At 43.3% G+C, this 27731-nt stretch overlaps 2 protein-coding genes and 1 long non-coding RNA gene across 14 annotated transcripts in view; 2 read left to right on the forward strand and 1 right to left on the reverse strand.

The window, feature by feature from the left end:
• Positions 1-9042, forward strand: part of RNF2 (ring finger protein 2) — a 44479-nt gene extending 35437 nt beyond the window's left edge. For all 6 annotated transcript variants that reach the window (XM_070055055.2, XM_051821049.3, XM_002722443.6 and 3 more), the window contains 3 exons: positions 5819-6091; positions 6708-6879; positions 7154-9042. In XM_070055055.2, coding sequence (XP_069911156.1) covers positions 5819-6091; positions 6708-6879; positions 7154-7255 — 547 coding nt within the window. In that variant the 3' untranslated portion in view covers positions 7256-9042. The remainder of the gene's footprint in view (positions 1-5818; positions 6092-6707; positions 6880-7153) is intronic.
• Positions 1-27731, reverse strand: part of TRMT1L (tRNA methyltransferase 1L) — a 75313-nt gene that overhangs the window by 27683 nt on the left and 19899 nt on the right. For 4 of the 7 annotated variants that reach the window (XM_070055044.2, XM_051821043.3, XM_051821039.3 and 1 more), the window contains 5 exons: positions 23446-23524; positions 20483-20649; positions 18065-18127; positions 14734-14860; positions 14285-14635 (listed from right to left, as the gene is read on the reverse strand). In XM_070055044.2, coding sequence (XP_069911145.1) covers positions 14383-14635; positions 14734-14860; positions 18065-18127; positions 20483-20649; positions 23446-23524 — 689 coding nt within the window. In that variant the 3' untranslated portion in view covers positions 14285-14382. Of the gene's footprint in view, positions 1-14284; positions 14636-14733; positions 14861-16950; positions 17300-18064; positions 18128-20482; positions 20650-23445; positions 23525-27731 lie in introns of those variants that run through there. The other 3 variants (XM_089311990.1, XM_051821040.3, XM_070055042.2) reach the window with 2 other exon arrangements.
• Positions 2891-5608, forward strand: LOC149122463 (uncharacterized). The gene is made up of 2 exons (XR_016219455.1): positions 2891-3172; positions 4227-5608. It is a non-coding gene; the product is annotated as an uncharacterized LOC149122463 (long non-coding RNA).

Genomic DNA, 27731 nt, shown 5'->3' on the forward strand with positions numbered 1-27731 from the left:
GGGAACTGGGCCGATCTGAAGCCAGGAGCCAGGAGCTTCTTCTGGGTCTCCCACGTGGGTGTAGGGGCCCAAGGACCTGGGCCATCTTCTACTGCTCTCCCAGGCCATAGCAGAGACCTGGATTGGAAGTGTAACAGCCAGGTCTTGAACCGTTGCCCATATGGGATATTGGCACTGCAGGTGATGGCTTTACCCACTATGCCAAAGGCTGGCCCCTTTTTCTGCTTTATTAGCCTGTCTCCACATGGTCTCTTTTCCTGCCTTTAATCATCTCCATGCTGACAATTTCCTAGAGCCATCTCTTGGATATCTGATGAGCACCTTAAACATAGTGTACTCAGGTTCTTACCCATGCTTCTCTTTATTCCTGTCTTGCCATTGATGGCAACTCCATTATTCTGCTTGCTTAAGCCAAGAGTTGGATTCACCCTTAAGTCTTTCTCTGGTTCCTCATATTACAGTCTGTGAATAAATAAGCATTTTTAGCTTTCCCTGTGGTATATCGAGATTACTCCAGGACATCGCTGTACTTTGACCAGTAGGCTCCCAACTGGTCTTTATCTGTATAGAATTTACATTGGAAGGATTTTAATGATTATTTAGTGTAGTCTTTCATCAAGAGCGAGAATTCCTTTGGCCAGAGGCTTTACAGGCAGGCCCTTGGTTTTGCTTGAACACTGCAGCGGTGGAGGCCTGTCCTGGGTCCTGGCATCTGTTGCACTTGATGACAGCTCCGTCCTTCTTCAAACACAGCAGGCGTGTTTCTGTTCTTTCCCTGGGTAATCCGTATGGCTTTCCTCAGGTGTCTGGCTCCATCGGTCACCTTACTCTCTCATCTTTGCTGTCTGCTGACTAGAATATGAGCATTAGGAGGGTAGACTAACAGTGTCATGGACTCTTTTCGAGTAGTTGCTCAATAAGTATTTTTGTATGCATGAATTTTTTGGTTAAGATTTGTTTATTTTGAAAGTCAGAGTAGGGCCGGCGCCGCGGCTCACTAGGCTAATCCTCCGCCTAGCCGCACCGGCACACCGGGTTCTAGTCCCGGTCGGGGCGCCGGATTCTGTCCTGGTTGCCCCTCTTCCAGGCCAGCTCTCTGCTGTGGCCAGGGAGTGCAGTGGAGGATGGCCCAGGTGCTTGGGCCCTGCACCCCATGGGAGACCAGGAAAAGCACCTGGCTCCTGGCTCCTGCCATCGGATCAGCGCGGTGCGCCGGCCGCGGCGGCCATTGGAGGGTGAACCAATGGCAAAGGAAGACCTTTCTTTCTGTCTCTCTCTCTCACTGTCCACTCTGCCTGTCAAAAAATTAAAAAAAAAAAAAAAAAAAGAAAGAGTTGCAGAGAGAGGTAGGGGAGAGAGATAGGAGAGAGTCTTCCACCACTGGTTCACTCCCCAGATGGCTGCAATGGCCAGCTCTGGGCCAGGCCAAAGCCAGGCGCTTCATCTAAGTCTCCCAGGGGGATGGCAGAGGCCCAGTTTCCTGGACCATCTTCTCCTTTCCCCAGGGAGTTGGCTCAGAACGTGGAACAGCCAGAACAGGAACCAGTACCCAAATGGGATGTCCACGTTGCAGGCAGTGGCTTTTACTCACTGTGTCACAATGCCAGCCCTGAATGCATGAATCTTTTTGAGTTCTTTCTCTACAGTGCAGTCTTCTGTTGAAATACTTTATATGCATTTCAGATTCTGCTGAATATTCTAATATTTGGTACAGTTCTATGTCCTTACACACTTCTCTAAAGGCTGAGAGTTCATCTTCCTAATTTTCTTACCGTTTTCATAGGATTTTCAGGAATGTTGGTGTCCTTAATATGCTACAATCAGGACAGTATGTGGAACTATACATGTGCTTTCACAAATGCAGCATATTGTTAACCTTTTATCTGAATGCTATTATTTAAATGCCTGAAATTACATCAGCATAGCTCTCCCTTCAGTCCTTTTTTGCAAAGAAGTATGAGATAAATAATTGTCTTAGTAAGCCTGTTAGATCACTTTACTTCAAGGTCAACTAAAACAATTATTTTATGTTCCATTACTTTGTCCTGTGTCTTTTTAAAAAAGATTTATGTATGTATTTGAAAGGTAGAGCTGGGGGAATGAGGAGTGACAGAGGTCTTCCATCCTGGGATTCACTCCCCAAATGGCCACAATGGCCAGGGCTGGGCCAGCTGAAGCCAGGAGGCAGGAGCTCCATCCAGGTCTCCCACTGGGTAGTAGCAGGGGCCTAAATACTTGGGCCATCTTTCATTGCTTTTCCAGGCACATAAGCAGGGTGCTGGATTGGAAGTGCAGCAGCCAGGACTTGAACCGGCACCCATATGGGATGCAGGCATCACTAGCAGTAGCTTACCCTGCTGCGCCACAATGCTGGCCCCATTTTTAACATTGTGGTCAAAATACATTTATGTAAAATTACCATCCTAACTACTTGAAAAAGTTACTCAAGAGGCACAAAGACAAAAACTCAGAGCTCCCGCTCACTGCTTCACTCTCCAGTGCCTGCAATGGCTGAGGCTGGGGCTTAAGCCAGGAGCCAGGAATGCTGTCCAGGTCTCCCACTTGGGTGTCAGGAGCCCAGCCCCAGGCCGTCACTGCTGTCCAGGTCTCCCACTTGGGTGTCAGGAGCCCAGGCCCGGGCTGTCACTGCTGTTTCCCAGGCTCTGCGTTGGCAGGAAGCTGGAGTTGGGAGTCGAACCTGGGAATTGTCGTAAGTGGTAGGTTAAATGCCTGCTTTCCCGCGTTTAGCACTTGTAAGTGTAGTGTTCAGTTATATATTGTTAAACAACCAATCTCCAGAACTCTTTATCTTAAAAACTGGAACTCTGTGCCCATTAAGTAAAAACTTTGTGTTTTCCCATTCCCATATCCCACCTCCTGGTATCCACCTCTCTACTTTTTTTTTTTTTTTTTAATTTTTTTTATTTGACAGAGTTATAGACAGTGATAGAGAGACGGACAGAGAGAAAGGTCTTCCTTCCATTGGTTCACTCCCCAAATGGCCGCTACGGCCAGTTCTGTGCCAATCCAAAGCCAGGAGCCAGGTGCTTCTTCCTGGTCTCCCGTGAGGGTGCAGGGGCCCAAGCACTTGGGCCATCCTCCATTGCCCTCCTGGGCCACAGCGGAGAGCTGGACTGGAAGAGGAACAACCAGGACTAGAACCGGTGCTCATGTGGGATGGCAGGTGCTGGCCCCATACTTTGTTTCTATGAATTGACGGCCCTCAGTACCCCATATAAGTGAACCCTGCAGTATCTGCCTTCCTCAACATGCTCATCCACACTATGGCACATGATGGGTTCCTTCCATTTTAAGGCTTTGTGTTTTAGATCTCTTTGTATCACAGTTTTGTTATTTAACCTATTAGTATTGCCTCTTAGTTTTTGAATGAACTATATAGATTTCAGAAGCTGGCTTTCTTTTAAAGTAACCATTTTTTTTAAAGATTTATTTATTTGAAAGAGTTACACACAGAGAGAAGGAGAGGCAGAGAAAGAGAGAGAGAGAGAGGTCTTCCATCCAATGGTTCACTCCCTAATTGGCTGCAAGAGCCAGAACTGGGCCGATCCGAAGCCAGGAGCTTCTCCGGGTCTCCCACGCGGGTGCAGGGCCCAAGGACTTGGGCCATCCTCTACTGCTTTCCTAGGCCACAGCAGAGAGCTGGATTGGAAGTAGAGCAGCCAGGTCTCGAACTGACGCCCATATGGGATGCTGGTGCTCCAGGCCAGGGCGTTAACCTGCTGTGCCACAGCACCAGCCCCCATAAACTGGCTTTTATTTATTTATTTATTTTAAAGAATGAAACCCTCTCTTTCTTTTCTTTTTTCTTATTTACAGGCAGAGTTAGAGAGACAGACAGAAAGGTCTTCCTTCTGTTGGTTCACTCCCCAAATGGCCGCTACGGCCAGCGCTGCGCCGATCCGAAGCCAGGAGCCAGGTGCTTCTTCCTGGTCTCCCATGCGGGTGCAGGGGCCCAAGGACTTGGGCCATCCTTCACTGCCTTCCCCGGGCCACAGCAGAGAGCTGGACTGGAAGAGGAGCAACCGGGACTAGAACCCAGTGCTCATGTGGGATGCCGGTGCCACAGGTGGAGGATTAACCAAGTGAGCCACGGCGCCGGCCCCATGGCTTTTATTTTTTTAAAAAAGCAAGAGTTCATGAATGATTTTCCTCCCCAGTAGGCTGTTATTTACTTTTTCTGGCCATAAAAATAACACTGTTCTTAGAAATGCATGTCATGTGCCCCTCCTATTTTCTTGCATATGTAGGTAGAGGGTCACTAGGTATGGTAGAATGTGACCTGGAATCATACCCAACTGGAGCTCTGGCACTCAACTAATTAATTATATAATTGCTGGCATGTTATTTAAGCTTGTACCCTAGCTTAGCTGTAAATGCTGACTGCCTTGTTGTGTTCTGAAGACTGAGATTATATCCACTGAGGGCCTTGCCCAGTGACGGTTCTCAGTGTCTAAGCTTGTCAGCTGCTTTTGTGTCCATCCTGATTCTTTAAACACCATCCCATTTTTTTCACTGGAGAGAGGTCAGTAGGCGAGGAGTACTTACCAAGCCTACTACACAGTGTTTTCTTGGGGTGAGCACATGTCATACTGGAATGCCTGGGTGGAGTCCTTGCTGCTGTGTCTTATCCAGCAATGCACCTGGGAAGCAGTGATGGTGGCCTGAGGACTTGGGAGACCTTGCTGGAGTTCCTGGCTTTGGCCTGGCCTAGTCTGGGCTGTTGAGGGCATTTGGGGATTGCTCACTCTCTGTCAATAAAAATCTTTATTAAAAATACTGTTTTCTTAGGAATTTCTAATTAAAAACATAAATATGTTCTTAAAATGTTTCATTTTCTTTTTTTTTTTTTTAATCTTCTTAAGAAAAAAGTTTGAAGGCAGAACGATGGTAGGAGGCAGACGTGGGTGGAGGGAGGGGTGGAGTGCTGGTTTACCTGCAGACGGCCACAGCGGTCAGGACTGGGCCACACTGAAGCCGGAGTCAGAAACTCCCCAGGCACGTGGGCCACGATGGGCTGCTGCTCTCCCAGGCACATTAGCAGGCAGCTGGAATGGAGGCAGAGCAGCTGGGACTCTGCTAGGGGATGCCAGCGTGTCAGGTGCTGGCCTAACCTGCTGCACGGCACCCACCCCAAACTTTCATGTTTTCATATCCAAATTGTGTCTTTTTTTCTTTTTAAGATTTCCTTATTTATTTGAAAGGCAGAGAGAGAGATTTTCCATCTGCTGGTTCATTCCCCAAATAGCCATAATAGCCAGGTCTAGGTTGAGCCAAAACCAGGAGCCAGGAACTCCATCCTGGTCTTCCACATGGGTGGCAGGGCCCAAGTACTTGGGCCATCTTAAGCTCCCTTCTCAGGTACATCAGCAGGAAGCTGGATCGATAGTGGAGCAGCTGTACTGATACAGGATGCTAGCATCACAAGCAACAGTGTGACCAACTGTAGCACAACACCTACCCATGAATCATCCCTTTGTTTAGACTTAGAGTTGCATAACCAACAAAACAATAAAAATATAGACAAGGATTTGTGAATAATTCTGTTATCTTTGCTTTGTTCATTAAAGAAATTACTAAATGAATAGAAGCATTTGCTAAGTCATTTAAATGCGTGTGTGTGTGTTTTAAATTTTCTAGGCCTTTTAAGGACATACGGGAGACAGCAGTGCTGCCCAACTAGGAGCAAATATAGTTGTCAGGATCTTTTGTAATCTTAAAGTTCAGTTACAGTAAATGTGTCTCAGATTGATCCTTTAAAGGCCTAAATATGAACCTGTGGCTTCTTCCCCTTGACTAGATTACAGCGAGGCAAGAAACAGCAGATCGAAAATGGTAGCGGAGCAGAAGATAACGGCGACAGTTCGCACTGCAGTAACGCATCCACCCACAGCAACCAGGAAGCAGGCCCTAGTAACAAACGGACCAAAACCTCTGATGATTCTGGCCTCGAGCTGGATAACAACAATGCATCAGTGGCCATCGATCCAGTGCTGGATGGGGCTAGTGAAATCGAGCTAGTGTTCAGGCCTCATCCCACGCTTATGGAAAAGGATGACAGTGCACAGACCAGGTAAGTGTGTGGGCTGACGGAGGATGATCTGATTCAGGATGTTGAATCTGGAGTCACGGCGATTTTGTGTAAGAAGGAAGGAGCAGTACTTGTCTTCCCATTTTCTTTCTTTCTGGTGTGTTTTGCATGTAAAGTTCCACTTCTGAGGAAAATGGCCCCCCATTCAGATTTCCTAACAGGACACTAGGATGTAAGAGCTTCTAAAACCCTGCTTTACCATGGCCTCCAGGGCCCAGCGCCGTCACTGTGGGTAAACACGTGGTGTTGAGTGAGGAACCGTACACGTTCCCTAAGCATGACCAGGCTAGCGCATTTGCTAACATTCGCTCATGTTCTTACTTTTGTATTGTTGCTGCAGTTAGCAGATTCTGACCCTTGGCTTTGGGGTATGCTTTACCCCCCAACTCCCAGTACGCCATGAATTTTATTTGATTTTTGTTAACTTTACATCAAATTTTAGAGGGAACCTTTCAAAAATGTGTATATAGCAGTACGATTCTTGTATTTTACTCATAATTGAGATATTTTACTTAGCATTTTAGTATTAGTTCCATAATTTAAGTAAGTTTCCCCTCGGTATATTCTAGAAGTTAAATTTTTAATGATTTTCTTTCAGATACATAAAAACTTCAGGTAATGCCACTGTTGATCACTTATCCAAGTACCTGGCTGTAAGGTTAGCTTTAGAAGAACTTCGAAGCAAAGGAGAATCAAACCAGATGAACCTGGATACAGCCAGTGAGAAGCAGTATACCATCTACATTGCAACAGCCAGTGGCCAGTTCACTGTGAGTATTTCAAGCGGAGACTGTTGGAACTGGGAGCGCACTGACGAGAATGTGGGGGCTGTGGGATGGGGCCTCTCCAGAGTGGGCGACCTGAAACCTGGACAGGAAGGAAGCTGCCTGGATCTTACCTGTTTGATGTAGCAAGAAGACGGGAACAAGCAGATGTGCCTCAGATATTTTTAAATATGTTTAGATATTCTGTGGCCTTCTGTTGTTCAGTCTCACTGTCACTGTGCTTCGTCAAATTTTCATGCTATTTTCTCTTTGATTCCAGGTCTTAAATGGCTCTTTTTCTCTGGAATTGGTCAGCGAGAAGTACTGGAAAGTGAACAAGCCCATGGAACTTTATTATGCACCCACAAAGGAGCACAAATGAGCTTTTAAAACCAACTCCGAGACGGAACTTTTTTATAGCCCAGTTCTTTCATATTAAAGCTGTACCATCATTGCTTCTGAGGACAGATATTGGATTGTTCAGTTTCCTTTCTGAGCCAGACTCGTTTACACTAGGAGAATCTTTCCCCCTTAATTTAAGATTTCCTTTTGGAAGGGACTGCCATTATTCAGTACTTTTTCTTTTAAAAAGACATCTTAAGTTGTGTGCTTTCACAGAGCGTGGTTCCATTTTGGAGCAACTTTTTTACCCAGGAAGTTTGATAGTTTTCTGTATTCTTCAGATTCAGTTGGCCTTCTTTTCCCCACTCCTTTCACAAGTTTCTTAGGCCTATAGAATGTTAAATAATATGTATTCTGACTTTTTCCCCTGAAGTCTTGTATATTTATAGTTTTCTATATAAACTAGAGAATCTTCATGAAGACCAAGGCTCAAATTTACTGTGCTTAAAAACAATTCTCATAGGATTATTATTTTCATGGTATTTTCTTCCATAATTCATTTTAAAAAGATGTTCTTTATGAACTTACTGTCCATTGTAATGCAATGTTATTTTTCCCCCTTATATTTTGGAATTTCTGGTCCTGGGGAAGAGAATCAAACAAAATCTTCGGTTCTATGAGAACTTGGTTCAATGACAGATTTCACTGAAGAAAGACAAATTAAATTGGTAGTAATATGTAGTCTTCAAGTGTTTATTTAAGATTTTTTTTTTGTATTCTGTCACTTCAGTTCTTTTATTATGTATGTTTGATGTTTTTCCTGTTAAAATACCAGAGATGTGGAGATATTTTGCACTTTAGCCTTGATGGAAAGTACAAGATACGTTGAAAGCTTCCCTAATTGTTTTCTTACCTGTAGCCACGTGAGTTTTAAGAATAACATGGCACATAGAACTAACAGTCGGAGTGTGCTTCTCTTTGAGAAGTGTGTTTAGCATTTTGGGCTGCCGTTTCAGCGTATAAATCTGGTGCTCTGCTGATACACTGTCGAAGCAGGTTCATGGAGCGGGAGCCCTGTGCTGGATACGCAGAGGCAGGTAATTCTGCAGCAGTGTCAGCCGGTCAGTCCTTTTGTTCTGCTTCAGTTTTGTTACGGAGCTTATTGTTGGGTGTCCAGACAGCGTGATTCTCACAGGTCAGACATCAGATTGACTTGTGTGTTCATGTCCATCCCTGCCCTGACTCCAGGCACGTTTCTGAGTTCGTATTACCATCGTGTTCATGAAGACACATCAACCCAAAGGGTGTCTACAGGGCGCAGACCTCCAGCGCCACTGTTCCTAAGGCTGTCTGGTGTGACAGAATGTGTTCCATCTTCAGCCCAGTATGAAAACTTAAAGGCTTATTCGATTTTTTACCATTTTATTGAAAATATATAAAACCTGTTTTTACAGTTTTTTTGGTAATGTGCCATGAAATTTGAAAACTACCAAAAATCAAGGGAACTTTTATATTCAATTCTTTTTCTGGTGTAATGTTAAGTTGTATAGATTATTAATGCATGTCCACTGAATATAACCCTGGTTTTGTGATAAAACTGCTTAGATTTTATTGGTGACATATTAGATTAGTGATTGCATAAATAACTAAAATCCCATTGTGATTATTAATTGAAAATTTGTCTTTAAGCAGAAAGTTGTTTATTAATACAAGCTTTATGCTTAGAGAATGTATGTGTTTTTATCTGTCAGTATGGGAGTATGCATCATTAGAGAAGTCATTGGATATGTAATCCTTTGCAAAAAATTATAGGTATTTGATAGAGCACTGAGTGTATTATGTGTGTGTTTTGGGGCAGGGAAAGGGTGGATACTGTTGGCCATCACTACCAGCCACGGTTGTATAAAGAACTGTCTAAATAATTTATAAAACAACTATCATGGTTAGAGGACAGCTCACTAAATGTGCTGAAAGCCTTTGGATACATTATTTTAAAATGTGTTACAGTAACATTTGTAACCAAACTTACCACTTGAAGCATTTTGAATGTGTGATTCTGTGGCATCAGACACCTTCTCAATGTGATGTAATGATCCTCACTATCTATTTGCAAAACCCTTTTTATCATCCCAAATGGAAACTCTATGCTATAAACACAACTCTCTGTTTCCTTCTTCAATGCTCTGAACCTCTATTTTGCTTTCTCTCTCTGAATTTAGAATCCTGTAATATTTTTACAGTTCACCCATGAAATAGCATGTATCAGAATTTCATTTCTTTTTCTGGATGAAAAATATCATTGTTATGTACATGCCACATTTTGTTTACCCATCTATTGATGGACATTTAGGTTAATATACACTTTGTGCTGTTGTAATACTGCACTGAGCATATAAGAGAGGAACTGCTGAATCATATAATTCTATATTTCATTTTTTGAGGACCCCCAAATTGTTTCCTACAGCGGCAGCACCATTTTTGTGTTCAAACGGATCACACGAACCAGGGTGCCAGTTTTTTTCCACATCCCCTGCAGTGTTCGTTATCTTCTGTTCTTTCTTTCTCAGTAGCTCTCCTAACGGGCATATCCGCTCAGTGTGGCTTTCATTTGCATTTCCCTACTGGCTGTGAGCATCTTCTCATGTGCTTAACTGGCTGTTCGTGTGTCTTCTGTGGAGTAATGGTGTATTCAAGTTCCTTGCCCAGTTTTTGTTGGAGTGCTTTGTTGTTGACTTGTAGGAGTTATATTTTTATATTCTTTATTTTAATCATTATCATGTATGATTTTAAATATTTTCTCCTATTCCTTGAGTTTTCTTTCCACTCTAAGAATTTCCTTTGATGTACAAAAAAATTTTAATGATATTCAACGTATCTACGTATCTATTTTGTTGTTGTTGGCGGCTGTGCTTATAGTCAGTCTCCTGTCCCAAGAAGTTATTGCCAAATCCATTGTCATAAAGATTTTTCTGTTTTCTTGTGAGTTTTAGCTCTTCCATTTGGTCTTTGGCCCATCTTGAGTTTTGTTTGTGGTCCAGCCCTGTTCACTTCCATGGGGATACCCAGTGTGATCGGTTGCTGAAGGGTCCACTGAATGATCTTGCATCCTTGTTCAAACTCCATGGACCATATGAGAGTCTTTGGAAAACATTCATGGAAAATGGACTTAAAAGATAACTTTGGTTAAAAAAAACTGAAGTCGATGCAGCTTTTTCATAACTTTTCCATGAACTATTCTGATGACTCATACAGGTGAGACTTTCTCTGGACCCTAGTCTGTTGGTCTGTCTGTCCTTCTGCCTGTACCACAGTTTTGATTATTGTACCTTTATAGGTTTTCCATTACTTTTAATCTTCTGAGCCTTGTGAGGAAGACATGATTTTTCCCTGTACATTTGACAGAACTAAGCCCAGTATTATTACTTGGATAAGCAAACATGGAATAATTCAAATGCCAGATGAGAAAAGCCTTTTCATTTAAATTCCCATTGCATTTCTACTTAGAAATAGTTGTTTTGTGATTTCTATTTGTATCTTTTTGTATGCTAATATGACAAGCACAACTATTTATAAGAAAGAAGTATTAATTAAACTTTCTGGAGAACTCCTGGATTAGTGGATTAAGGACCTTTGAAAAATTGGTTCTAAAAAGCAAAACAAAAAAATTGTCAAAATCAACTTTTTCAAAACCAAAGGCCTCCAATGATCAGAGCTCAATAGTTTTGTAGTTTTTTAACATGCTTTATTCCTCCTTCCTTAGTTTCTGGGTAACCTTGAAAACTAAGTCTCATAATGGTGACAGCTGTGAAAATTAGCGTCCTGCCAGCCACTGCAGGGGCCTTGAAGTAACCCAGAAAAACTAAGTTTAAAGTTTCTTGAAGAATGGTCCTGCAACTCCTACCTTCCTGCTGCCCCCCAAATGTCACCCCAGAAAACTGTCACTGACCTGCCTGGCACCTCGATGCAGCAGACTTGACTCAGCTCACTATGTAGAACCTCTATCCTCAGAGTATTTGTGAAAAGTAGCTTAACAGCAATTGCCTGGGACAGTAAGGGCTACCAAGAGACGACAAATGGACTGTCTGTAGAGGGCTCTGAGAGGTTCCAGCATATTCCATGCTATCTCAAAGGGCACACACATGTGCTTAGCTGTCTGCTTGCTTAAGATAAAACCTTAAGGCACTAGCCTCACCTGTGGTAGCCTATGAGGCTCTGAGCAAGCAGGAAGTGAGGGCTAAGGCACACTGTAAATAAACTACATGCTGGAGTGGTGAAGGCATACGCCAACAAAGGCTGAGAGAGTGGCTTAAGGCATTTAAAGGAGTCTTTGCCAGGTATGAGCTGGCCACTAAGCTAATGAAGCAGACTTAAGTGGCCACACACAGCAAAGAATGCATACTTTACAGAATGAGTCCAGGAAGGTTACGAAACAGACACAGTAAACCCTGGGCATGTGTGAAGAAATTCTAATTTCCAGAATTGCCCAATAGTGTTATTTTTCAATAATTTTTTAAAGGATTTGTGTATTTGTTTGAAAGGCAGTTAAACACACACATACACCTTCCTTCTGTTGGTGCACTCCCCAGATGGCCACAAGGATCACTGGGCCAGGCCAAAGTCAAGAACCTGGAACTAAAGGTCATGTCTAAAGAACTAAATATGGGAGGAATGTCTCAATAAAGAGAAAATACCAATAGAAGTAAAGTATGGGGAGGGGTGGGGAGCAGAAAGTCAGGCTGCGAAATAAAAGAAACGTCTGATAGAACTGCAAAACTGGATTTGATAGACAAAATGATAGACAAATTAACGAAGACAGGCCAATTGAAAATATTCTATTTGGAAGAGAGTGCGGACAAATGAGCAGGGCCTCGAGGCCTGTGGGATACCATCAAGTATACTAACTTGCAGAGTAGAATTTCAGGAGAGAGAGGCAAAGAAAAATGTGGTACAGCAGGTGAAAGCTCCCGTTGTGATCCTGTTACCCCAGGTGGGATGTAAGTTTCTGATCCAGCTTCCTACCAACGAGCCTGGGAAGGCAGAAGATGAAGGCCCAAGTGCTTAGGTCCTTGCCCCCCACATGGGAGCCCTGGATGGATTCCACCTTCTGGCTTCAGCCTGGCCCAGCCCGGCCCAGCCCGGCCCAGCCCTAGCTGTTGAGGCTCTTTGGGGAGTGAACCAGTCGGGGGAAGATTCTCTTCTCTCCTCTCTCTCTTTCCCTGCCCCCATCCCCCAATCCTCTTTGTCACTCTGCCTTTTAAATAAAGTAAGTGTTAAAAAAAAAAAAAAAAAAACAAACCTGTGTGCTAACAAATTATGTAATGCCAATATGGTGGACAAAATTCCTGGAAAGATACAAACTTCTATCTGAATGGGTTTTTATAAGTCATTGCATTAGTGATCAGAAAGCTTCTCATAAAAATGCCCAGGACCAAGTGGCTCTGCAGGTGAAGTCTACCAAATGTTTACAGAAAAATTAAAACTCATCCAAGTACTCATCCAAGTCATTCTATGAGGCCTGTCAGCATTATACTAAAACCTCAGGCATCACAGGGAGAACTACAGATGAATGTTCCTGAACACTTGCAGCTATTCCTTTAGTTAAGTGAAACTAAAAACCCAGACTTCGAGAGGACCGCAGGCGCAGGGAATCACAGCTTGGGTGACTGGCTTAGGTTTCCTCTTGGTGTGGAAGGAAGGAAGATGGCAGCATACCAACACCAACAGGTGCAAGCTGATGGTTCTAAAGGTTACTTGCCCTAGGAAATACTCAGGGCAAAATCTTTTTTTGGTCTTAACTTACATTTATTTTATGTTGTCTCTCCAGTTTATTCTGGAGTATCTTTTTCTTTCCTTCCTCCTCTGCGTTAGGAACGGTCTGTTCTTTTTCAGTGGCGATGCTCTCAGTATGGGTTAATCTGACCACGGGTGGTGCCTCGTGGGTGCTTTGTTCACCTGGATCCGTTCCATGACCAGAGAATCTACATCCTGACCCTTCATGCACCCTACATGCACCCCCCTGCACTCTGAAGCATATACAACAGGAACCCAGCACTCTTTCTGCCCTACTGTGTGGCCCGGGTACAACCATCAATTCCATCACTTTACGGAGGGAGTGACACACATTGCTTCTTCAATGTGACATCTTTCAGATACTTGGTGGCTTTTCGGACATGCCTGCCTGACAGCCTGGGCAGTGCGTTTTCTGGATTAAGTCAGTAGTGAACCATTTTCACAGATCACCTAGGCCTGCTTACAGGAAGACTACATCTAAAATCTTACACTCAAATGAAGCAAGAATGAGCTTAGTGAAAATAAAGATTTTTTTCAATTTTTATAATTGTGCTAGCCAAGGCTACTTATACAAAAATTTACATACACACAATTCAAAAAAAAAAGAAAATTTCAACCAACCCCCACACTAGAAATGCTCATTTCAGAGGGGCACACACTACTCCTGAGAGGCAGCACAGCCAAGCGAGTGGTTGTTAGATGTGCATTACCGAGGCACTTGAGATCACCCAGACCTGTTTAGTTTAAGATGAAGTGTCTCTTCTTCAGGATTTCAGTGCTTATGAACAGTTGTTAGAACAATGGTCTCTATTTTGACAAAATCTTATTCTGGATTTAGTTATCTAGACCTTAAACTTGTAAGAAAAAAATATTTTCTACCTCAGGTGAGTGTTTCTTAAAAGCTGATAATACAATCTATGTGAAGTTTGATTTCTTAAACATGGTAACGTATTTTAGCTTTGCAATTATGAAATACACCAGTGACCTATTCAGGTCATTCTAATAGGAAAAAGGCTTTGGCTTCACTTTGTATGCTACATACAAGAAAACAAGCATCATGAAGTTCAAGTAGAGATGTGGTTAACAATAGTAAAGATGGCTTCCATAATGCACATTAAATTCCAAACACTTTGCATATGAAAATTCTCCAAATTATTAAACAGTAGGGTGATCTCCATCAGAATCTTGGTTTCATATGAAATGTTTCCTTAAAAACTTTTCTTTAAAATAAGAAAATCTTGGGATGCAAAGCTCCCAAACCAGCTAGGTTAAAAACTAATTTTCTGAATGAAAACAGCACTTTATTCTTCTAGCACTGAACGGAAAGGTTAGGAAAGGACCTACGGTTGTGTGGAACACGCAGGCTCTTCTCTGCATTTACCATCTTCTGCAGCCACTTGCTTCTGCTCTCTCCTTCGCAGACGTTCCAGCCCTGCTGGCTGCTGTGTCCTCAGCTGCCGGCTGGACGTGGCCCTCTGCCTGTCCGCCAGCGTAGGTGGGGGTGCTGTACTTTAAAAGGATCGACTTAAACTGCACCAGAGGTGCATCCGTACGAACGCCCATTGGGTCAAAATGAGTCCGGCTTACTCTAAAACCTGCTTGAGAAAGATAGCACAAAAACTTTTTTAACCTGCAACAAAGAAAGGAAAAGAAATTAGTTTCCTGTATTTTTGTTTCCCAGCGTTTCTCCATGTACAGTACACACTTTGCCATCACGGGCTCTCTTACTTTGGCATATTCATCCCTTTAATGCTGTGTCTGTGGATATTGTAATAAAAGGGAGGATGTTCGGTACTGACGTCAGTCTTCTGCTTCTTGGCTAAATTTGGGATCACTTCATTACTTTTTCTCTTCCCTAGAGTAAACACATAGGAAGTTAGCGTTCTCTTAAAAATTACAAACTAGACATTTTTATAACTGTGTCACCTCAGGTCTAACCCTCTGACGACCACGTCAGTCTGTCCAGCCTTAGCCCGAGAACTCACGCTTGACATTTCCACTGCCCTCTCTCAGGTGTGCCCCTGTTTGCTGAGTCAGCCTTCCTCTCACCTTCAACTTCAAACCTCAATTCTATTTGCATCTCCTGTAGGAAACCACTTATGAATTCTGCACTAGTCAATAAATTTCACTAGTATGAATTCTACACTAACTCTGCAGTTTGACTAAAGTTCTATCATTTTTTCTTGTCTAGTGTTGCAAGTCCTTTCTCCCCAAATTATATTTTAACTTCCTGGGGTCAATGTCCTTCATTTTGACATCCGTAGTCTCTGTTGAATGCTTGGTACTGGATACATAGTAGGTCTTCAAGAACAAGAAACAATACAAAAGGTTTTGAGAGCTTGGACGCAGATGTGCACTCTCATTTGCCACAGTACTGTCTTTCTGTTTTGGGTGAAAGGAGGCTGGCGAACAAGACCTTAGCATCATTCCAGTCACAAAAGGAATAACAGATGATTTTGCCCGAATGTTCAAATTTCATTTCTACAGAAATAGTAGGTAACCTCTGCTTAAGCAAAATTATTCAGAAGGCAAATCTGATGCATGAAAATGATAAAAGAAAAATATGATTGATAAATTGTTGCCTTTTTACATAAAAAATAGCTTGGCCCCCATTAAATCAGATAATTAAAATTTGATCATTCCGTATGAAAGGCACACAATGAAAGCACACACACGCAGGTACAGTACCTGTTACAGCAAAGTCCGAGACAAACCCAACGGAAGCCCTCAACAGTGACTATCGGCAGTGCCTTTTCTTCTCCCTTACATTTTCTGTCTCGGAGATTTTTATGTGTTGATAGATCAGTTTTAGAATAATCATATAATTTAGTTTCAGAGTTACACAACAGCCTACAGAGATTAGTCTAAATGTCCTTAATTTTTCATATATGAAAAAGGCCCAGAGATTTAAAAATTAATTTAAATATTTATGAAAGGGAGAGCCACACGGGGAGAGAAACGCCTTCCATTTGTTGGTTCACTCCCCAAATGACTGTAATGGCTGGAACTGGGTCAGGCCGAAGCCAGAGCTTTATTCTTGTCCCCTGCATGGGTGCCAGGGCCCACGCACTTGGATCTTCTGCTGTCTTCCCAGGAGCATCAGCAGGGGGCCGGACAGGAACCAGTGCTCATACGGGATGTTGGTGTTGCAGGCGGCAGCTTAACCCACTGCGCCCAACACTGCCCCTGTTTATTTTTTAAAGATTTATTTGAAAGAGTAGTAGAGAGGGAAAGACCGAAAGATCTTCCACCCACTGGGTCATTTCTCAAATGGCTGGGGCTGAGGCAGCCAAGACCAGGAGCCTGGAACTCCATTCAGGTCTCCGACACAGGTGCCAAGGACCCAGGTACTTGGGCCATTATGTGCTGCCTCCCAGGTGCACCAGCAGGCGCTGGATCAGAAGCGCAGTGTAGCTAGGAGCTGATGCAGGCATCCCCAAGCACAGCTTAACTTGCTAGGCCACAGTGCCTACTCCCTTTAAATATTTGTAAAGTTTTACTTTATTCTAAAAAGGATTTAAAGCAGTTCTGAAGATGTGAGATCTAAACTACACAACTAACACCACAAAGAAATGGAATGATGCTCTAAACCCTGATACCTTTTATAGTATATCATAATGTCAGTTTTCCCTTCAACAGAGAAATTAAGTAGAATAAATTCTTTTGAGTGATTTGAATGTTACCAAATTAGTTGAAGATGCCAAGTGAACATGATTATTGGAAGGACTGTGTAGTAATTATTAAACCATACTCTGTTAGCAGAGTTTTAAGTCTGTTCATCTTTGAATTAAGGGCAACACTAAACTGCTGAGCAACCAATACAGAATTACAGCTTGGAAATATATAGGCTGTGGCTTCTCCATCCCACTATACTCTTTGTTTGGATTCAAAACACACTTACAATCAAGATTTTTTAAAAAACAAGGGGAAAAAAGAGTACTGACATTTTATTTTATTTTAAAACTTATTTATTTGAAAGACAGAGTTACAGAGAGAGGTAGAGCCGGAGAGAGAGAGAGAAGTCTTCTATCCACTGGTTCACTCCCCAGATGACTGCAACAGCCAGAGCTGAGCGGATCCAAAGCCAGGAACCAGGAGTCTCGAGCCTCTTCCAGGCCTCCCATGCGGGTGCAGGGACTCAAGGACTTGGGCCATCCTTTACTGCCTTCCCAGGCCATAGCAGAGAGCTGGATCGGAAGTGGAGCAGCTGGGACTCGAACCGGCGCCCATATGGGATGCTGGTGCTGCAGGCTGGCGATTTAATCTGCTGCACCACAGTGCCAGCCCCAGAGTACTGAAATTTTAAATTGATATCCTTTTTATATGAATTTATAATGTCTCATACATTTTAAAGTATATGCATGACCTAAGGAATATGGTATATTCCTATAGCTGGAAAACAGGGTCTTCTAGTTAATTCAGTGGGATTGGTATCAATCAAACTGATGAGCAATTTTTAAAGAATCAGAAAATCTTAACTGTTTAACTTGTCACATAGAACTTCATTTTCATCCACATGGTTAAGATCTTGAATTGCTTTCAAAGATATCACCATATATTAGAGATGTGAACAAAACACATGTTAAGGGGCTGGCACTGTGGCACAGTGGGTAAAGACACTGCCTCCAGTGCTGGCATCCCATATGGGTGCCGGTTTGATTCCCAGATGCTCCACTTCTGATCCAGCTCCATGCTAATGCACCTGGGAAAACAGCAGAAGATGGCCCAAGTCCTTGGGTCCCTGCATCCACTTGGAAGACCTGGAAGAAGCTCCAGGCTCCTGGCTTCAGATTGGCCCAGCTACGGCCATTGTGACCATTTGGGAAGTGAACCAGCAGATGGAAGACCTCTCTCTGTCTCAGTCTCTCTTTGACTCTGATTTTCAAATACATAAATAAATCCTTAAAAAGAGGAATTTCAAAAAGAGGAAAAAAATACATGTTAATAGAAAGTTTGAGCTGTGTAAAATACCAGTGGTTTTGTCAGCATAATATGAGGAAAATAACTTTTTGTGCTGATATATGCAAAAGGACATATATTCACACACATGTATACATACCTTGTGCAACGTAATTGTCTGTTGTGGTTTCGTCTGTAGTTTTAACACACACGCCATTTTCTTCTAAAATAGAAAGAAATGAGAAAATAACAGAACAACAACACTAAGCAACAACTCAAAGTTCAAATAAAAGCTTAAGAAATTCTATCCACAGTGCTTTTATCAATATATGAAATTCTCTGGCCACAAAAAGCTGCAACAATTGTATTTCTTAAAAAGTACTTTATTTATTTGAAAGGCAGGCAGACAGAGGTCTTCTAGTCATTGGTTCACCCTGCAAATTCCTGCAACAGCCGGGGCCGGATCAACCTGAAGTTGGGGGTCAGTACTCAACCGGGTCTCCCTCATGGACGGCAGGGACCCAACTACTTGAGCCATTCCTGCGATCTCCTTCGCACGGGGCTTCTCACCCACCACAACAAATGCCCCAGTGATTGTGTTTTCTAGGGGTGGTCCATGTAGCAGGGTAGGTGGACTGCTCATTCGAGCGCCTGCATCCCACACTGCAGTGTCTGGTTTGAGATGTGCCTGGGAGGCAGCAGATAACGACCCAAATACCTGGGTTCCTACTGACCACACAGGAGACCTGGACAGGGCTCCTGGCTCCTCGTTTGGCCTGGCCTTGCCTCGGCTGTTGCAGGCGTTTGAGGACTGAACCAGTAGATGGAAATCTCTCTCAGTCTGCCTTTCAAGTAAGTAATTTTTTTAAAAAATAGAATTGTGGGCTTGGTATTGTGGTATAGTGGGTAAAGCCACCGCCTGTGAAGTCAGCATCCTACAAGGGTGCTGGTTCATGTCCTGGCTGTTCCATTTCTGATTCAGTTCCCTGACAATGGCCTGGGAACAGCAGCAGTAGATGGCCAAGTGTTTGGGCATCCGCCATCTATGTGGAAGATTTGGATAAAGCTCCTGGCTTCAGTCTGGTTTGGCACTGGCCGCTGCCATCACCTGCAGAGTGAACCAGTGAGTTGAAGAGCTCTCTCTCTCTCTGCTCTCTCTGTAATTCTTTCAAAATAAATAAATGTTTTTAAAAAATTGTATTTTTTAATCATCTGTAATAACTTCTAATTAGGAGATCGCTGGGATGTTTAGTAGACTCACCCTTTTTATCAATAGTGAATTAAGATTACAAAAGGCTGTTTAAGGAGAAAAACTTGAGTGATAAGTGTAAATCTAGCTTCTGTGTCTCAGTGGACATTATCAAAATTTTGGCTATAACACTCCTAGAATTAGCTAGGGCTTTTCTTTCTAGAAAGCATAATAAAATCACAGAGGACTTTTATTTCTTTTAATCCTGTAAAATGAAAAAGAAATGAAGATTATCTTAAATCATTATACATTTCAAGCCTGAGTACAAATCTGAAGAAAACTTTGCAATTAAAAAAAAGTTTAACGGGCCAATGCTGTGGCACAGCAGGTTAATGCCCTGGCCTGAGGTGCTGGCGTCCCATGTGGGCACTGGTTCAAGTCCCGGCTGCTCCACTTCCCGATCCAGTTCTCTGCTAATGAGCCTGGGAAAGCAGTGGAGGATGGCCCAAGTCCTTGGGCCCCTGCACCTGCATGGGAGGCCTGGGGGAAGCTCCTGGCTTCATATCGGTGCAGCTCTGGCCGTTGTGGCCAATTGGGGAGTGAACAGGAGGATAGAAGACCTCTCCCTCTCACTCTCTGCCTCTCCTCTCTCTGTGTAACTCTGATTTTCAAATAAATAAATAAATATTAAAAAAATACACCCAATGCATCCTAAAAAAAAAAAAAAAGGTTCCTGCACCCGATTGGGAGACCAGGAAGCAGGAAGAAGCTCCTGGCTCCTGGCTTCAGATCAGCATAGCTCTGGCTGTAATGGCCATTCAGGGGGTGAACCAGTGGAAGGAAGATCTTTCTCTCTGTCTCTCCCTCTCACTGTCTGTAACTCTATCTGTCAAATTAAAAAAAAAAAAAAAAAAAAAAAAAGAAGGTTAACAGAACCAGTGCTGTGGTGTAGGAGGTTAAACATCCACCTGCAGCGCCGGAATCCATACGGGAGCTGGTTTGAGTGCCGGCTGCTCCACTCCACTTCCCATCCAGCTCCCTGCTGATGGCCTGAGAAAGCAGTAGAAGATGGCCTAGGTTCTTGGGCCCCTGCACCCGCATGGGAGACCAGGAAGAAGCTCCTGGCTGCTGGCTTCAGATCGGCCCAGCTCTGGCCGTTGTGGCCACTTGGGGAGTGAACCAGCAGGTGGAAGACCTTTTTCTTTCTTTTTCTCTCCCTCCCTCCGTCTGTAACTGCCTCTCAAGTAAATAAATAAATCTTTTTTTGTAAAAGGTTAACCAGATTATGATTAGACTTTGTAATTATATTGCTTTTGACTATAACATCAAATAAAGATAAGAAGACACAGTAATTTCAGCGCGCAGTTTGTGAGCTGGTTTAACAGGCACCTTGCTTGCTGAGACTGGAGGGCGCGGGGGCCGAGCACTGACTCTGAGGAGTGCACTCTGACTCAAAGATCAGCGTCTTCAGCAGGGCCTGAACGTCATCCAGACCATGCTGAAGACATTCAAACAGCATTCTTCTCAGGAACCCAGTGTTGAAAAGGGAGCTTGACCTGGAAAAGAAAATCAGACATTTTAGAAAAACAGGCTTGGGAAATGTTTATTTTTCTTTAAAAAAAAAAAAAAAAAAGTCGCCATTATTTAGCCAAAACTAAGATACAGAATTAATTATAGAATAGAGTAAGACTGAAATTCAAAAAGATTTTAAGATTTAATTTGAAGCAGGTTAGTTCTGTTTGTCCACTCCTTTTATCATGTCCGTTCTCTAAATAAGTAGGATCAGTCAAGGAAATTTCATTCACATTAAATCGACACGGGTACCGAGCCTCCATCAAGTTCACAGTCCTGTGGTGCACTGTGGTGGGGGAGCTGGAGAATACATCAAAATGTAAAATACACTACTGGCTGTAGAAAAGCCTAGAGAGCTAAACAGGACCTAGACAGGAATGCAGTATAATGCAGAGGTTTCTCACAACGTAACTGTGAATGCTAACACCAGTGTGTACATGGTGTGGCATGAAGTGGGAGGAGATACACGGGAGAGCTACACGTTGGGATGAACCTGACATGCTTTCCATTTAAACCAAGAAGCGCAGGTGTAATGTACAAAATAGGAAGTTCCAAGTTGGATAAACCTGGATCCCAGCCCAGCCCCACCCTCACGACTTGTGTAGTCCTGAGTGATCGGTACTTTTAAAACTTGTACTCATCACGGAATGGGAAATAAAACTTTCATGGATCTTCAAGGGAATTAAATGAGACAGGATATGTCTAAAGCCTAGTACAAGAATATATCCTTGATAAGTAATAGCTATTATCAGGGCTAGCAAATAAATATGAGAGGGTATATGATTTTAAAGTGTCCAATGAGTGGTCAATACAATATATGCTAGAGGCAGTTTAGAAATTATTTTGGGTTGAACCACTCAGGAGAGACTTCCAAGGGAAGTGTAATCAGAATGGGGGTGGGGAGAGGAGGAAGGCATTCCCGATAGAGGAGACATGATCGATGGCTGTGCGCGAGGAAATCAGGAGGCACGGACTCAGTCCTGCGAGTCAGAAACCCCAAATTCTGGACCTGTGCTAAGAAAAATATATACACATCTATTTACTTACAAAATACATACTATTTTAAATATAGATTTAAGATATAAAAATATATGATTATAAATTTAATATTCATGAGGTTATATATATATTTTGTCAGTTTTAACAAGGATTTAAAACACTGTGCTGTAATTTTCTCATTTTTAAATTGATGGAGTTGAGCCAGAGATCTTTCTGGATCCAGTAACCTGTTACTCCTAGTACCCCCAGTTCTGAGACCAGTGTATAGGGTCACCAAGTAGCAGATGACACAGGTAAGAGGACTGAAGGTAGTTGGCTGGGTCATTCTTAATCTAAAAGTATTTATACAGGATGATGATAAAATAATGGGCATCAGCACAAACATATTTACCATTTGGGTCAATTTTTAGGTTTAGTAGATAGCTAAGCCTTGACCTTGTAAAATGACGAGGAAGAAATTTGCAATGATTCTTGTCACAATGTTCTTAGGAATCTCAAATTTCTACAAGGATCTCTAGTGACAAACAAACTTAATGTAAGGATTCTGATGGAAAACAGTTCAAATTTAAGGCATTAAAAATAGCGTAACTTCTTACCCAGATACAAAAGTACATAAACATTAAATACTTGCAGTTATATTTTTCTAAACAGTTCTTTTTAAAAAAATATCCAATTTTTATTCATTTGAAAGGTAGAGAGAGCAGTGACACAGAGAGAGAGAGAGAGAGAGAGAGAGAGAGAGAGACAGAGGAAAGAGGGAGAGATCTTCCATCCTCTGGTCCACTCCTCAAATGGCTGCAACGGCTGGGGCTGGGCCATGCCGAAGCCATGAGCCTGGAGCTTCCTCTGGGTCTCCCACATGGGTGCAGGGAACCAGGCACTTGGGCTATCCTCCACTGCTTTCCCAGACGCATTAGCAAGGAGCTGGATCAGAAATGGAGCAGCTGGGTCTGGAAGCAGTGCCCAGATGGGGTGCCAGTGTCACAGGAGGCTTAACCTGCTGTATCACAGCGTTGACCCCTCTAAACAGTTTCACCTAAAACAGGTAGATACTTTTATATGCCATTCTCACTAATTTTTCTAAGACCTTTTATATTATTTGACTTTTCTAAAAGAAGTTAGGACCATTTTGCAATCACATACTAGTCCTATAATGATCAATTGAAAACGCCTCATTCTTCCTATTCAGAAATGAATTATTGATTTTAAAAATGTATTTATTTGAGAGAAAGGAGAAAGAAAGACACATAAAGACAGAGAGAGTTTCCATCTTCTGGTTCACTCTTCAAATGCAATTTTGATTTGGGCCAGACCAAAGCCAGGATCCAGGACCCAGGTCTTCCACATGGGTGGCAGAGACTCAAATCCTTAAGCTATCACCTGCTGTGCCCCAGGGTACTCATTAGCAGAAAGTCTGAATTGGGAGCAGAGTTGGGACCCAAACCCAGGCAGGCACTCTTCCATGGCATGCAGGCATCCCAGACGGTGTCCAACTGCTGTGCCAAGTGCCTTCCCCTGAATTATCTACTTTGCAGACCGCCCAAGCTTCTCGTCACCTACTCCCTCTGCTTTGTCAAGAACAGGCAGAAACACAGCAGGAAAAAAATCTGAAAGCAGAAAACGCCTCAGAACACAGGGTGAAAGGAGTTATAATTATTTGCCCAGACTGAAAAAATTGAATCTAAATTTATCATTTACTACATATAATCAAAACTTGGCAACCAATAATTTTGATTCAGATTTGATTTAAATCAATTTTGAATATGTTCTTATGAACATACCACAGGGGTCCAAGTTCTATTGCTGTCTTTCCTGGCATGCTTCCATGACAGTTACAGGGCAGCTGTCTATATGGGTTTTCTGTAAAAAGATGATAAAAAGAAAGCAAAGGAGAAATGACTAATGTAAACAGCAGTGATTATTAATAATAATTTACAGCTACTATGTAATGAGGATCTACTATGTGCCAGGTATTCTGCTTAGTATTTAACATATTTTAAAATTTTAATTCTTTGTCTGAAGTAGGTATCAGAGTAGGTATCAGAGGATTAAAGCTTAAGAGAAGTTGTGGAATCCACGTCAGATGGCTTAGTAGAGGCATAAGTGACTGTGGCTTTATTTAGTGGACTATATGAAACAGTGTAAGGGAAGTCTTAAAGTCCACAAGATATACATAATTTAAAATTAACTGGGATCAATTTGTCTAATAAAATGCATAAATTTTGCATGACAAGGTTGATGAAATTTGACAAACACATACACCCATGCAAACCAACATCCCAATGAAAATGTAGACATTTCTCTTAAGTTGGCTTTTCTGCAATTGGAAACAAAAGTAATTACTCCTCATATAATAAAAGTAGTTTACTCTCAAAGCCTGATTTCTTTTTCATTCCCTAAAGCCTGGGCTACAAGTATCTAATGTGGTATGGAAAGGGTCAAGAGGTCTGAGAGAACCACAGGGACACTGGGGAGTAGCTGCTCTCAGTGTGTATGTGGAATGTCGTCTCAGCAGCATGGGGCAACAGTCTAGCACGGGACCTGTAAGTCTACTCAAGGACCAGAACAGTCATTTTAAATTAGATTTTCTCCAACTAAGTGCCCCAGCTCCAGGCCATTCCCGGGTTGATCACTTTTCTCGGAATGGCCTGATCTGATCAATCAGTCCTGGATATACCCAGAAGCCAGGATTATGGTGGAGGGAAGCTAGCTGTCTGATAATATCACTCAGCTACTCAATGCAACTCAGTTCCATGGCACACTGGTGAGACTGCAGTTCAGATACATTTGACGTGTCCTTCGCTGCTCATTCCAAGGTCTCCTTTCCAAGGTCTCCTTTCCAGTGTCTCTTAACTCTAAGCCTTAATGGAAGGGTGTGCTTATCACTGACATGGATTTGTTGAGACGGACATGCGTATCTTCAACAAGTCTTTTGTAGCATTACATAACTAAACCATGAGTGCTCCTAGGCAGCAGGACAGCCATTCACACTTTCTTCTGTGAGTTACACTCACTTAAGCACAGGCAGACAGCACACACAGGAATCTGTATTAATCAGTTTGTATCTTGATGTACTTTACAAAATGTACGACTTTTCCCAAGCCTCTTTGCTAAGATTGTTCAGATCTAGGTCAGCATTAGCAAGCTTCCTTTCTGAAAAGTCCAGGCTATCATTTCAAGTTATCGACAGCAAAAAATGTAGGGGTGAAAAAGAAAGAAAACTAGTATTTCCATGTTGTTGCCATATATGCTGTAGGTGCAATGCCAGATGAAGAATTTTAAAAACTCTGGGCTTCTATTTATAAATTTTATTTTATTTGAAAGGCATACACACACACACACACACACACACACTGAGGGAGAGAGAGAGAGAGAGAGAGAAAGAGAGATCGAGAAAGACAGACACAGAGAGACACAGAGATCTTCCATCTGTTGGTTCACTCCCCAAATGCTCACCACAGCAAGGGCTGGGGCAGGCTGAAGCTGGAAGCCAGAAACTCCATCCAGGTCTCCCATGTGGTGGCGGGGACCCAACCTTCTGAGCACCACTGCTGCCTCTCAGGGTGTGCACAGCAGAATGCTGGAATCAGAACTGCGGTCAGACCCTGAACCCAGGCACTCAGATGTGGGAAGAGGTGTCCCCAGCAGCGTCATGGCACCAAACAGCCGACCCTGAGCTTTGAGTCAAACAAAAAGGTAAACAGATAATTTCTCCCTGCCATCTCTTAAAGCAAGCAACAGAAATTTAAGCACAAGGATGAGAGGCCGGCACCGCGGCTCACTAGGCTAATCCTCCGCCTTGCAGCGCCAGCACACCGGGTTCTAGTCCCGGTCGGGGCGCCGGATTCTGTCCCGGTTGCCCCTCTTCCAGGCCAGCTCTCTGCTGTGGCCCGGGAGTGCAGTGGAGGATGGCCCAAGTGCTTGGGCCCTGCACCCCATGGGAGACCAGGAGAAGTACCTGGCTCCTGCCATCGGATCAGCGCGGTGCGCCGGCCACGGTGGCCATTGGAGGGTGAACCAACGGCAAAGGAAGACCTTTCTCTCTGTCTCTCTCTCTCTCTTTCACTGTCCACTCTGCCTGTCAAAAAAAAAAAAAAAAAGATAAAATAGTCTTTTTAAAAAAAAAAGATGAGTGTATGACACAACTGTGAAAAAAGAGGCCTGGTCAAACTTTACTTTTTCAAAGGGTTCGATTAAGACTCTCAGATCCTCTCCCCTACTCAAAACTGGGTTTCTGTGGCTTCCCCACCCCCCAAAGATGAAGCTGGTGGGCTTTGGTGAGCTTGAACCATTGGAGATCTGGAACCAGAGCTTTAGTAATAGTTGAAGGTGAGGAGATGAATGGGAAGCGAGAGATTAAGTAAACATCTGCATGAACGGTAAGACCTTCCAGTCTCTGTCCTCACTGTGGCTCCCTGAAAGCTGATAGAAGACTGGTCGATTCCACTCTGGACCCAGGAGCCAAGAGCTTCATCCAGGTCTCCCGTATGGGTGGCAGGGCTCACACACTTGGGCCATCTGCTGCTGCTTTTCTCAGGCCGTTAGCAGAGAGCAGGACTGAAGTGGGACGTCAGGGACACCAGCCAGCGCCCAGATGGGATGCTGGCGTTGCAGGTGGCGGCTTTGCCTGCTACACCACAGTGCTGGCCCTGGTCAAAGTTTGTATTTTAAAAAGGAAAGTAGATTCTGTAACTCTTTTAATTCTATTGTCTTAAAAAAAATTAGGATGTTGCTCTGAGTATGTAAAACTAACTGCTGGGGCAGAGGTTTATCCCAGGTGTTAAGATGCCCAATTCCCTGGGGCTGGCACTATGGTGCAGCAGGTTAACGCCCTGGCCTGAAGTGCTGGCATCCCATATGGGCCAGTTCAAGACCTGGCTGCTCCACTTCCAATCCAGCTCTCTGCTGTGGCCTGGGAAAACAGTAGAAGATGGCTCAGGTCCTTGGGCCCCTGCACCTGGGTGGGAGACCCAGAAGAAGCTCCTGGCTCCTGGCTTCGGATCGGTTCAGCTCCAGCCGTTGTAGCCAATTGGGGAATGAACCAGCAGATGGAAGACCTCCCCGCCGCCTCTCTACCTCTCCTATCTCTGTGTAACTCTGACCTTCAAATAAATAAATAAATAAATCTTAAAAAAAAAAAAAAGAAAAAAAAAAGAACCCACTTCCTTGGCTTGGAGCTACCACTGTGGCACAGCCAGTGAGAGCTAGGGCCTACAGTGCTGACATTCCATATGGGTGCCAGTTCGTGTCCCTGCTCCACTTCTTATCCAGCTCCCTGCTAATGCGCTTGGAAAAATAGAGGATGACCCAAGTCATTGGGCCCCTGCACCCACATGGGAGCCCTGGAAGAAGCTCCTGGCTCCTGGCTTTGGCCTCATCCAGCCCTGGGTGCTGTGGCCATTTAGGGAGTAAACCAGCAGATGGAAGCTCTCTCTCTTTCTATTTCTGCCTTTCAAATAAATAAGTATATCTTAAGAAAAAAATCAGCTTTTGTAAATAAATAGAAATGCTAGGTGAAAACTGCCAAACCTTTAAGAAACAATTCTGGCAAGAGTTAAATTGTTCAAGAATTGAACAAAATGGAAAAGTTCTACATTCTTATTCAAAGGAACATAAACTGATATCAAAGTCCAGCCGAAATGATGCTAAAACAAAAAGTATAGGGGCAGGCATTTGGTGCAGCAATTAGGTCACTTCTCGGGACCTGCATCCCGGTTCCCAGAGGCCACTCAGCTTCTGATCCAACATTCCCGCTACTATACACCAAGGGAACCAGCAGGTGATGGGTCAAGTACTTGGGTCCCTGCCGCCCACATGGGAGACCTGAATGGAGTTATAGGCTCATGGCTTCTGCCTGGTCCAGCACTGGGTATTGCAGGCATTTGGGGAGTGAATCAGCAGATGGAAGCTCTCTATCCCTCTGTCTCTCTGCCTTTCAAATAAAATGGAAGAAAAACATCTTTAAAAATTAAAAAAGGAAAATGATATACTATTATGAATACTGAAACAAAAAATACCCTTAAGAAAATTAGAATCCAGTGACATATTAAGAGAATATTTCCTGACA

This window comes from Oryctolagus cuniculus, chromosome 13 (genome assembly GCF_051225735.1).
Source record: "Oryctolagus cuniculus isolate XC-2025 breed Fujian yellow rabbit chromosome 13, ASM5122573v1, whole genome shotgun sequence".
Taxonomy (NCBI): Eukaryota; Metazoa; Chordata; class Mammalia; order Lagomorpha; family Leporidae; genus Oryctolagus; species Oryctolagus cuniculus.